The sequence below is a fragment of the Calypte anna genome, chromosome 2 (assembly GCF_003957555.1).
Source record: "Calypte anna isolate BGI_N300 chromosome 2, bCalAnn1_v1.p, whole genome shotgun sequence".
Lineage (NCBI taxonomy): Eukaryota > Metazoa > Chordata > Aves > Apodiformes > Trochilidae > Calypte > Calypte anna.
In genome coordinates, this window is record NC_044245.1 from 121,024,571 (window position 1) to 121,037,136 (window position 12,566).

General features: G+C 37.0%; 1 protein-coding gene across 1 annotated transcript in view; it reads left to right on the top strand.

Moving 5' to 3' along the window:
- ZFHX4 (zinc finger homeobox 4) overlaps positions 1-12,566 on the top strand; it is a 123,385-nt gene that overhangs the window by 2,884 nt on the left and 107,935 nt on the right. Inside the window, exon 2 of the mRNA XM_030446024.1 lies at positions 811-1,313. Within this exon, the coding sequence (XP_030301884.1) occupies positions 811-1,313 (503 nt within the window). The remainder of the gene's footprint in view (positions 1-810; positions 1,314-12,566) is intronic.

A 12,566-nucleotide genomic window follows, 5' to 3' on the forward strand; every position in this document is an offset into this window, starting at 1 on the left:
TAATTGTTTAGGTAACAAGGTGCTCTCAAACTAACAAACTGGAAAAGATAAAGGCAGCTCTGTTTTCTGCAGTTTTTAATTATCTGAATAGGTCAACATTTTCAGGCAGGAATGCAATCTTTTCTTTCATACCTGACAATGCGCCTTTATAGTTAGCAAATGGTCTGTATTCCAAGTGTAAGAGGAGGGCAAATTGGAATCAAATGCTCATGTGTGAGCGGCATACTGTCAATCTGTTACCTAATGGTACAGATTTGTACTAAAAAGACTCCTCAAACTTTTTTTGTTCTGATGTTTCCTTTTTGTCGTACCTAAATTGTCCCAGTGATGCTCACTGGCTATATTTTAAAATTAAGAATGCTGAGATCTGGCACAAAAAGTGGCTAAATTAGTAGAGATATGCTTATCCTAATTACTTTATTGTAGATATACATATATTGACCTATCTCTAGCATCATTTAAAGGATATAACAAAACTACAATTAGTGCTGTGTAAGTTAATCTAGGCTTTTAAGTTACAAAAGCATTGCTGTTTTGTTATTTTATTGATCAACTTTCATGCCTTTGAAAATACAAATTCCAGAATGACATCATGCCCAGTAGGAGTAATTAAAGCTATCTGATGAGGGAATTTAGAAGTTGAAAGGGATGATTGTAATTGATCCTGATTCAATCCTATTACAGCTTTTTATAGTTTAAGCTCTAGAGAAAGCAAACTCCTTGTCAAGGCTTTATTTTACAGATTCCTTTGTATGCACTATGCTTGCTAGTCTCTACTTTCCCTTTTAATTTTTTTTTTTTTTCCTGTAGTAAATAATGAGCTGCCGCCCGAAATCCGGCTTGCCAGTGGTCAGCTAATGGGTGATGACCTGTCCCTCCTTACTGCAGGAGAGCTGTCACCTTATATCAGTGACCCAGCGCTGAAGCTATTCCAGTGTGCTGTTTGCAACAAATTCACCTCTGACAGCCTGGAGGCCCTGAGTGTGCATGTGAGCAGTGAACGCTCACTCCCTGAAGAGGAGTGGAGGGCTGTAATTGGAGACATCTACCAGTGCAAGCTCTGTAACTACAACACGCAGCTCAAAGCCAACTTCCAGCTGCACTGCAAGACTGACAAGCATATGCAGAAATATCAACTGGTGGCTCACATTAAAGAAGGGGGCAAAACTAACGAGTGGAGGCTGAAGTGCATTGCCATTGGCAACCCAGTTCACCTGAAGTGTAACGCCTGTGACTACTACACCAACAGTGTGGATAAATTGCGCCTACACACTACCAATCACAGGCACGAGGCAGCCCTGAAACTGTACAAGGTAAGCCAGTGACAGTAATTTCAGTCGGCACCAAGCAGACCAGGAAATGAACTGTTTCGGTGCTAATCAGACGAGACTTTGATTAACCAGCAGAATAAATGTTTACTTAATATGTATAATCAAACAAAAACTATGCAGGAAAGTCAGGGAGGAGTCATGTTGATTAACCTGGAGGCCTGTTTAGGATGCACATACTGTGAACACAAGTTTTTGTACTGTTAACACAAGGGAACATAAGTTTTTTTATTTGTTTTTATTTTTTTAAATTCACTCATAATAAATGACTGCAGGAGTTTTACATCCCTATAATTTTTCAGACTTCGTCTATTACATTTTGATCAGAAGCTTGAAGGACATTATGGAGAATGATTTTTCCATACCATGCCTAGGGAAGAAGATCACTTTCTGGCATATGTATTTCTGCAGCCGTAATCTATCACAACCGAATTATTTTACCTCAGTATTTTTAGTAAGCACATGCAATATAACACAGCATTACCAAGAATATTCAAAATTAAGTATGGTCATCCTTTTGTCTCCCCTTCTTTTCCAAGCCAGTAATGATTTTTCACAAACATGAAAGGGTGTGGTGTAGATAAATATGTTAGTAGAACGGTAACTATATTTTTATCTTTACTGGAAAAAACTATGTGGCTATAATGAATATGTGGGAGTGATGAATACCATTTATTACACAACTTGTCATGACTTTTTCCAAACCCTAATTATGGGCTAACATTTTCTGCAGCGTGTTTACTGGATTGGCTTGATTGTCTTGGTTCATGTACAAACTATAACACATTCATTTCCAAGATGAATAACTTTGTAACTTATTAAAAACTTCTTTTGTCTAGGGGATATAAAAATTCAGGAAATATTGCAAACCATTCGTCACTGTAACAAGGTCTAAATATGATTAGAAAATCCATTTTGCAAGTGTTATCTATTGATTTATACTAGAAATCTGTGATAACTAAACTATCAGGAGTCATCTGCTGATTACAGCAACTATGCTGGTTTTCTAATCATGTTGAAAATGTGTACGTCCAGAAAAAAATACAGAAGAGCCTCAGCAGACCTCTGCTTTAAGCAAGAAATAATATTTTGCTGGTGTTCAACCATCTTTAAATGGTTGTTCTCAGGTAACACAGGGTGCACAGGCAGCAACATGGATTTTATTACACAATATTTGTACTCTTAGCAGATCTACTGTGGATAAAACCAGCAGTAACATAAGATCAGGTCTATTGTATTGTCCACAGTGCTTGCTGCTGTGCTAATTTTATAATGTATTTTATATAAATTGCATTTTTCTTTAACTACAGGGAGGTGGGGTTTCTGTGCTTATTTGTTTTTATAAAGATCCAAATTCCTGTTTTGAAAAGCCCAAAAAGAGCCAAGAGTATAGTGTCACAGTTTTCCCTGCCTCGTCAGTTGAATTGCTTTCAGAAATTCCTGCTCCCTGTCATCCATGAAAGGATTCCTTGCTCCCTCTAGTTCTGCTGATCGTGGAGCCACAGTCTAAGTTAGGTCCACATTCTAAGTCATGCTTTCAAAATTATCTGGTCTGAATATAATTTGGAGTGTTAATCCAGATTGTATTAATGATCTTTTTTATAATACCACCGTCCAGTGAGATGTTGCTGCAAACCATGTCATAGATAGAAATTACAGAATTGGAGATGGGAAGGCAGAGAGCTTTTCTCAGGTGGCTTCACTTCCAAAGCTTCAGAGACTGTTGGAAGTAAGGTGCCAGTCTCTTTTTTTAAGAAACAAAGCTACAGATGCAGCTTTTGAGTTGCAAGATACAAACCTAAACTCAAAACAGCACTATGTTCACCCAACTCAATCGTTAGAGAAATCCTGGTCAAATATGTTTGGGTTTGCACCATATCCTACAAAATATTTAAGTTAGCATACTAAAGGAGGTCTTAGCCCTAATCTCTAAAAATGTCCTGCTGCTAAACCTACTTCTTTGCCAGATTCTGATTTGTAAGATTGAGCAATTCAGCAATGCCTGTGAGGTGCAGCTATCATACACTGTAAATGACCATCCCTAACCTTTGAAGTTCAGCCTCTGAATTGGATATGCTGAAAAACATCTCAGTGGAGAAGGAATTCACAAGCTCTTAGATGCCCTCTGAACTTCATGTGCTACAGAAGGACAACTGAAAGTGTGGTGCTGGCAACCATAGCATTGCATATATTTTTGAAGATCTTTCCCTAGGATTGCTAATGAGAACCTCAGCTTTTTCAAAAGTTTCTGTCCCACATGACTTCTTAGCAGAGCTTGGAAATTTGAACCCCACTTGGCTGAACAACTTTCAGAAAGCAGATAGCATGCACATGTACACACACGATTTTTATATAATCTCATTTTAAGGCTATTTTGAAGGAGAGGGATGATTTATTCAAAATATAAAATGGGATATTAGTGTAATTATTTCTTAAGATTTAGTGTTCACAGTATTAAAATGTGTCCCAAATAACCAGGCTGTTCTAGATGTGTGAGCTTTATAATGGAATGTAATGGCTCTGTGTATCACACAGAAAACTTTACTTTTAATTGTGAGTGTACATTCAGGCCTCAAGGTGGAAATAAATGAGATTATGAAAGTCTGTAAAGTTACCTGCTAGCAGATACGATAGTTTTGTCAGGTCTTGATGAAGTGATTGACACCAGGACTTGTAAACTTTTTTTTGTCTTGATACACCAGATAAACTTTTGGAACACCTAAGGAAAAGAAGAACATTAATTTGGATGAATAACAGATGTATGCCTTGGGACTGATATCGAATATTCATGAATTGTGTTTATATTCAAGCAGCTCCTCTAACTCTTTTAAAATTAAGGTGCTGTGAATATGGTTTGGCAATAAAAACTTTAATGCCAAAGCCATCTGAAAGCACAGAAAACAATCTGTGACTTTGTTCCTTTTCTTTGTCAAGTATCTCAAAGTTTTTTCTTTAGTCATCTATATTTATTTAAATGTTATTGTTTTGTGAATTTTCCTTTCATAAGTGTTGCCATCACAGCTTGATTTCTTTTCCTGTGCTTAACTATTGATGGAATAAAAGGATGTCTTTTCATAACTTTAGCTTTTAAAGCAGCCAGGAACATCAGAGCTTCTCTTCTGAAGCTGTATAATTTTAGGCAGTACAGAAATGTCACTTTTAGACTTAGGTTCTAAATGTGGCAAAGTAAAACCTTTGGCTGTTTTCTAAGTTATTTAAAAAAGAAATGGCCTAATTGCTCCTTACAGGAGAGCAGCATTCAAATGGTGTTGCTAATGCTGCTGCTAGGAACCAGAACAAAGAGGGCCTTACCCTGACTGAACTCATCTTGGGCTAAATGAATTTCCCAAAGACTTACATTTGGAATGGTGGAGCTTGGTATTAGCAAATTAAACCACACAGGAGCTGTGAGTCCTTCGCAGCATCCATCAAGAAACATTCAGTGACTCCACAAGTAAACAAAGAAAGCCACTATAGCAACAGAGTGCATTTCCATGCTGCAGAAGGAAGCATTCAACCTCTGCAGATTTGGGAAGCTGAGGCAGGACAGTGATTTCTCCATGGGGGCATGAAGCACATATAGCTGGAACTGCTCTTAAGGAAGGAATTTTATAGTTTAGTCAAATAGATTTTGGCTGCATATATCATGCACTGCGGTCATAAAATAGTTTCCAAATAATTCTAATAAATAAATAAACATTGTGATGTTTTGTGAAGTCAACTAGAGTGGCTGAAAAGAAATTTTAGTTAACCAAGTAACTGAATGACAGGATCAATTTCTAATAATAAATAAATATTCAAAATTTGTCTATAATATATTAATTATTTTATAATGGAGTTAAAATATATTAATTTTATATTGGATATTTACTGTAGATTATGTCATACATGCAACTATTTAGGAGCTCAGGGATAGTGACAGGCAACAGTTAGCATTACTCAGAGCATTACTCAGCTGTGTGAAAACTACCTTGGTTTTCCCTTTATTGACAAAATATTGATCCGTAACACTATTAATGCTATGATTGTCAGTTCAGTTTGGTTAGATCACTTTACTTCTCACGTTCTTAAATGGCAAATGTATTACCCAAAAGGAGTGACCTGATTTCAGTTTAAGAAGGTTAAAGGTTAAAGGTTGGCTCAAAAGCATCATCTGCCTAGCTGCTTAACTTTAAACTGATCAATTTAATGAAAATCTGTTTTGCAGATGGTGTTTAATGTCTTTGGCAGGATTTAGGCAGCTTCAACATTAGACGTATGCTAGTAAAAATTATTTCTTTATTTGACCAGAACAACACCTTTTCTTTTATGTTTTAAGGTAAAAGGCATGTGGGATACGGTATTTGGCAAAGGACCCAGAAGCAGAAAGTGTTGATGATCTTTCCATATGGTCTCAAAAGCAGAATACCTTTATGTCTATTGCTAACGATGACTGAAGAAACAAACAAAGCTGTATTCATTTTTACCATAATGTTTTATTTTGAACTCATAAAAAAGAATGTCAGTCAGAACTGTCCTTGCAAAAAGCCTGTCCTCTGCCTAGGGCAGAAGGCACAGCGTTAACATTTTTAACCTGGCAGAGCATGCCGATTGTCTCTTTCAAACCTTGTATTTGTAGATCTGTAGTATTCTTTTTCCTGCTCACAAACTGAGTAGTAATTGTGTTACTTAACTGTAGATACCATAAGTAAGGCAAATTAGTGAATCCAAATGGTAAGTTTTATCTGATGGAGATTATCTGAATAAACAAAGAATTAGATCCTCAGGAGTGTAAAACAGAGCTTTGTGTTTATGTCTTCAGAGAATCTGGCCCTCACAGTTTTTGCCAAGATAATTAACTTTCAGCACAAGCATGTCTTTCTGTTTTCAGATGTATGCAATTCAATAGGAATTTCTTGGGCTGCTAATGCAATAGTTATATGTTAGCATTGTGATTAGCTGGGACTCTATCCCTTTGCTGAAATTCATTGTAATATTACACACACGAGCATAGCTTGCATGTAGCAGTCATGAAAGTGGTGCCCTCTGTTTCATACTGACCTTCCAACTTATTTAAAAGAGTTTACAATGAGCCTTTGTTTGTCCACAAATGATCATAAACAGCTTTCTAAGGAGCCCAATAAAATGAGATAATCACAAATGTATAACATCACATATTGAAAGAGTGAAAGAACAAACAAGGCTTTTACTGTATTTTATAGGATGGATTTATAGTCTGTCCCTGGGTCACTTAGGGCCAAGAATTTTCACGGTCAGCTGGTTGGTCCTGCTAGCTAGCATCCTCTGCAGGAAATGCAAATACCATGCACCACCTGCTCTTCAGCTGGGGTATACACCACTTTTTTAAAGCAGTGTCCACTTCTCTGCTTGTTCAAAGTCAAAAGCTTGATTCAGCTAGCTTTTTTCTCTATCTGTCATCAGTGAAGCAAAGTACTCTGTCTGGATTTCATAATGTTGTTTGCATATTTGGATTTTAAGTCAGGGGGATATTGAACGCTTTACTCATCTTTATCACATGCAGGAGGCACAAGTGGGATTTAGTCCTTAGGTAACTTTTAGTGTAACAGTTCCCCAAGGAACACTGCTTGGGTTTTTCTCATTATCCTTGTTCTGGATGAAAGCATCGTCGTTAGGAATTAACAACTGAGGTAGGGGGTGTGAAGTACATGCATACAGGGACAAATGGACTAGCAATCCAAATCACTCTGTTTGCTTTAGTCTGTTTGGCATGAATTGTTGATACTTGATCAGCCCAGAATTAACAGAAAGTCAGATTCTTTTCATTTCAATTGTCCTACACTAACTTTTTAATTTAACATAAAATGTCCTAGATATGTGCCAGTCCAATTACTGAACTGTCATTTGTCCCAGTATGATGGTAAAAGAGGTCAGGAGATTGTGCAGCATTGATTTGCATAAAAATCATTGTGGAAAGGAAATTGGAATATGTCTGCATATCTGAGGAACCAAAGCATGTTTTGCTTAATATTATTCTTGTTGTTTGTTTAGGTGAAGAAAGATATTTCCAGTGATAAAAGTTATTTTAATTTGTTACCAAACATAAACCACACGATGGAGGATAGTTCAATTTTTATAGTACTTTCAAGTTTATGTTCGTTTAAGGTTTTAAATGTCTTACAAAATTTAATTGCCACTGCAAATTTTAGTTACTGTAATTTGGATTATGCTGTTGTGCTTACATATATAAGGAGAGTGAATATTCAAAGGACACATTGCATAGTCAGCTATACTTAGCTGTACATAACATAAATGCCTTCTGTATGTACTTATGCACTCTAGACAAGTACATTTTTAAAATAAAAAAAACTTCAGATGAGTTGTGGACTAGTAAAATAGTGATTTCAATCCTATTATTTTTTATTTTAAATTTAAAACATAATAGTAAAGAAATATTTTTTAATATTTCATATGTGTTTAATTTAATATTAATTTTTTGGGGCTCTCAGTCATACATAATGGTCCTGGTAAAAAATAGCATACATTGTATTCAGCCTCTGGTATGCTGCTAAAGGAGAAAGGCACTTCTCTGTGGTTTAGAGAATCCCCATGTTTTTCCATTGAAATGGTGTCCAGGGCAGGTGAGCATGTATAAAATTACTCTTTGATAGAAGTCTGTAACAGAATATTTGGACGTGACTTGCAATGTGCAGATTACCCAGTGAAACCCAAGCTCGTAGCTCCTCTTGCAGAGCAGGAAGACTGAGCAACCAGGAGAGAAAAAGCAGCATAAAGAGGATCAGCCTCATTTATTCAGGATGCTCAACACACAAAATGGCTGTGTAACAGCTGGTTTTGTGCCTGGAGTTCTTTCATTCTGACATTAAGAGAAATATGTAATTATTTCTGACTGAGATTCAAAGTAGAGATACAGTGTGTAGTATATGTAAGAGTATTATATAAATGTGAGTGCTTCTATATATGTGCATAAATAGATTGCAGCTATGGATTTAGCAGCCACTCTCTCCCAGCCTTGCAACATAGATTTTCTTGTTACCCTTAGGAGATTTTATCTGGTATTACGCAAGACACTACAGGTGTCTCCTGTAAAATTTTTAATTACAGTATAACAGACTTTCCCAGGTGGGATTTTTCTCTACCATTTCCTCCATGTATTTAAGAATGAGGACAAAAAAAAAAAAAAAAAAAAAAAGCCTGAGAGGAGAGTTATATTTTGACACGCATACACATACTTCAGCTTGGCTTTTGAGAAGGGATTTGGGAGAATCTTTCCCCTGGTCTATGCATTTGTCAGTCTGTCCAGGGAAATCTGGAATCATGGGAGGGTGGCATGCTGTTAGGGTTGTTTGGAATAAAGCCCTGGAGACCTATGTGCAGAACTGAGAATTGAGCTTTTTGATACAAAGCTCTTGAGACTGTATTGGTTCTGTGCATGTCTGTCTTGCTAGAGAGACAAATTAATTTTATGTTTTTTTGGTTTTGGTTTTTTTTTGGATACCATTGGAGCAGTGTTTTGAAAGATTTTGTAAGGAACGATGATGTGAAATGTTCAGCAATACCAATTCTGTTGTCTCTGGCAGAATTGGGCATGATGCAGGAGATATATTTATATATCTTACTGGATAAAGGTCCTGTGTGTGTGGGAAAAATATAATACAGTACAACAGGAATTAGGTGATAATGGTATTAAATGTAGATAGAGTTTTTATGTTAATAAAACATAAATTGCAAGTCATAGCTTGTAATATTTTTGACCCTTTTTTGTTCCCTTTGTAATATTTTTTTCTGTCTGTCAGGCTGCTGTACTTAATACAGGCAGATAGTGTAGAATGATGATGGCACACTCTCATGCTGGTCTATAAAGGAAGTGAAGCTTTGCTAAGAAGCACAAGACCTTTGCTTTGTGGACAGTCATCAAGGAGGATGTCAGGGAAATGACCTCCTTGGTCGGCAGCAGAAGGTGCCAGCCCAGCAGTTCTGCAGCAGACAGATACACAGAGGATTGTGCACCATAGCCTCAGGGAAAACTCTTTGTGCTACTATCCCTGTGGGAGGGAAGGCATTAAGATAATCTTTAGCTTTTAAAGGCAGGGGGCACTGAAGGAAACAAAAATTGAGCAAAGGTAGTCCTTGAATGATGAAGTGTGCAGATTCCCATGCCTGGGGCAACCTACTGCAATAGCAGTGACAAAAAATAGGAAAAAAAATGGTTTTGCCATATTCAAAGAATATGAGCAATACTCTTTGCCTATATGCACGAGTTAGAAACTACATGTTGCTAATGGAAGCCATGAAATATTAGTATACACACTAATAAAATTCCAAGACCAGATATTTGATCACATGAGTTGCCTAACAAAAAATGACATTTTTTTTTCTATTTAAAACTATTATCTCAGAACATTAGTCAAACCATGCTGTTAACATGATTCATGTGTCTAAAATACATGAATACATGGCTACTGTTTTATTACTGGATTGTGTGCAGGCAACCTAGCATGTAAGAACAGTATTCAGGAATCTGCCCAAAGAAGAATGTTTATTTGTAACCTCTGTTCTCCCTTATAAAATTTTCCAAAGATGAAGAACATATGCCACTTCTTTCCTTCTTTTGCTCCTGGAGTGCAGAACCACCAAGCTACTTCTGTTATAAATACAGCACAAAGTCTGCTGTTCAGGGATAGTTTGTGCCCAAACTTTTAATAGAAAAATAAGTTACCCTTATTCAGAGAAAGTTCAGGTTTAGTGTATTGTGGTGTCTCTGTTTAAAACAAAGGGTTAGAGTCAAAACTCTTCTTACCAGAACTTTATCAGGCACTTCCAATGGTCTATATCATCTCATGTTTTGTTTGACATGTAACAATTTTTCCACTGAGATCTTAAAGTTGTGATTTAGCCTATAGCAGTCCTTGGCAGGGAGACTAGGGCAGGTCAGTTGACTCCAAATTGCTTTGTTGAGAAGAAAGATGCTTTCCATGGGAAATCCTGTAAAGCTGCAACTGGCTCAAGGGTCAGACCAGGTATGACTGATTTTCTTGTCCTAATACTAAATTCAAAACTTTGGATCCTAATGGTAAAAGAGAAGTAAGGGTACTTCTTATTCACAGAATCATAGGATGAAAATATCTAGAGCTGAAAGCAGGCCATGAGGATCATCAAGTTCAACTCTCCACTCCTCACAGGACTACCTAAAACTAAATCATATGACTACTAATGTCAGACACTTCTTGAACTCTGTGACAGACTTTCTGCTTTGACTGTGGAGAGCCTGTTCCAGTGATGAACCATCCTCTCAGTGAAGAACCTTTTCTTAATGTTCAATCTGAACATCCCCTAATGTAGCTCCATCCCATCCAAACAGCAATGTTGCTATTTTCTCTGTAACCTAGACAAAAACTTGCTCTCCGAGAAATGGCTTGAGGCAAAAATAATAAAGTTTTCTAATTGAATAAACACTTTGTGAATGACCAGAAGCTTGATATTTTTACAGCTAGAACAATGAAACAAAGTCTAAGGAGGATCTTGGTATTCTTGCTCTTTGTGTCTGTTAGTGATGAGAGCATGGAAAAAGGCTTACTTTACTACTGAGACAGCTTTTAGTATCTAGTTGTTACTATTTTGGAAACTCCCTTTGGCATTTGCAGATATGTACGCAGCTAATGAATGACTGGAAATTAGGAAGAATGAAGCTAGTGGAAAAAAAGAGGCCAAACTTACAAGGGTTTCTAAAAACCCAATGTCCTTATTTGTCCAGGAACTTGTATGACTCAAAATATTTGACCCAGGAGGAAGTCAGGACCCTGCGGGGATATATCACAGCAGGTTCTTCTGAAGTCATCCCTCAGAGGACAAGGATCACAGGCCACAAAAAATAGTTTGAAACTAATTTTATCAAAGTTGTGACCTAGAGTCATTGGGCAGATTTGATGGCACTACTGTGTTGGTCTATAGGACTAATGTTGTTGCCTCTATGTTTCTGAAATAGGTGTTGTACCTAAGTTGTGAATATCGTCAGCCGCTGACTTCCTAAGATAGTCTCATAAGCAACGATGAATTGGATATGCTGTCAATGTGTTCTGCCTCCCTGTTCCTATGTTCCTAATCTTCAGAAATAGTCATTAGGGCTCCTGATGATATTCGAGAAACAGCAAATACTTTGTCAGTTAAACACTTTGCAGTCTCTTTGAATGTTTTGTTTTTTTGGTTTTTGTTATTCATTTCTTGAAAGTAAGATATAGGTTAGTGGGATCATCTGTGATTCAACATACTACATGAAGAACCCGGATCCAGAAGTCTTTCTAGTGTGCTCCTTCTCTTTCCTAAGCTCTTCACTGAACAGCTCATATTCTGTGGCCTCAGTTACATCAGAAATATCAAAAAAATGATAAAGTTTACCTTAAGCATTTTAGCCTATACAAAGGACAAAAGCTGTGCTGGTTTTGAATAGCTGTATCCACGTAATATTTTTTTTGATAAGGCAGAGAGTTGAGCTGGTAATCAATAAAAGAAGAACCCTGAAATCTCATGTTACAGAGTTTAAGCCTGTATCCCAGCTCCCTCAGCTTTTGTGTTTTGCAGATACAAAAGCTTTGTGTCTGATATGTTCACAACAGGAACTAAGCAAACGTCTCTCCTTTACTTGTAGTACTTTTTTATTCTAATAGCATTAGAAGGTAGGCTCAGTACTATCTGAGCTAGGAAACAGAGCATGGATTTGGGGAAAAGAAAATTTGTCTTTAACAAAGCAGAGGTGAATGGTTGGCCTCCAATGGCAATCTAAATAGACCTTATAGAAGTGTAGTTAAACATATAACTTAATTTCTCCACTTATGTGAAGAAGCATCTATCTGTCCTGTCTGCCTATATTTATCTGTATGTATGCTTAATAGAGTGTCTGTTACTGGGAGGAATGAGTTAGACATGGAGTCTGAAGGTGTTCATGCTCCTGAGAACTTAGACAGATACTTCCCAATGACCACCAAGTTATTGGAGACTGGGTTTCTTGTAGAGAGGGTGTAGTGGGAGAAGGCAAAAAAGGCAAGTGTTTTTCCTTAAAAAAGTGGATGTTTCCCAAGAGCTTAAACAGAATTTGAAACTGTGTGTGTCCGTACATACCCCAGGCTGCTACTGTTACCCACTATAGCACTGTACAAAAGCCTATATACTTTGGTGTCTTCTGTAGTAAAGGTTGGATTTCCATTTCAGGCCTAATTTCCTCCTCCCAGTTACTCCTAATTTTCTTATAGACATCATTAGGGA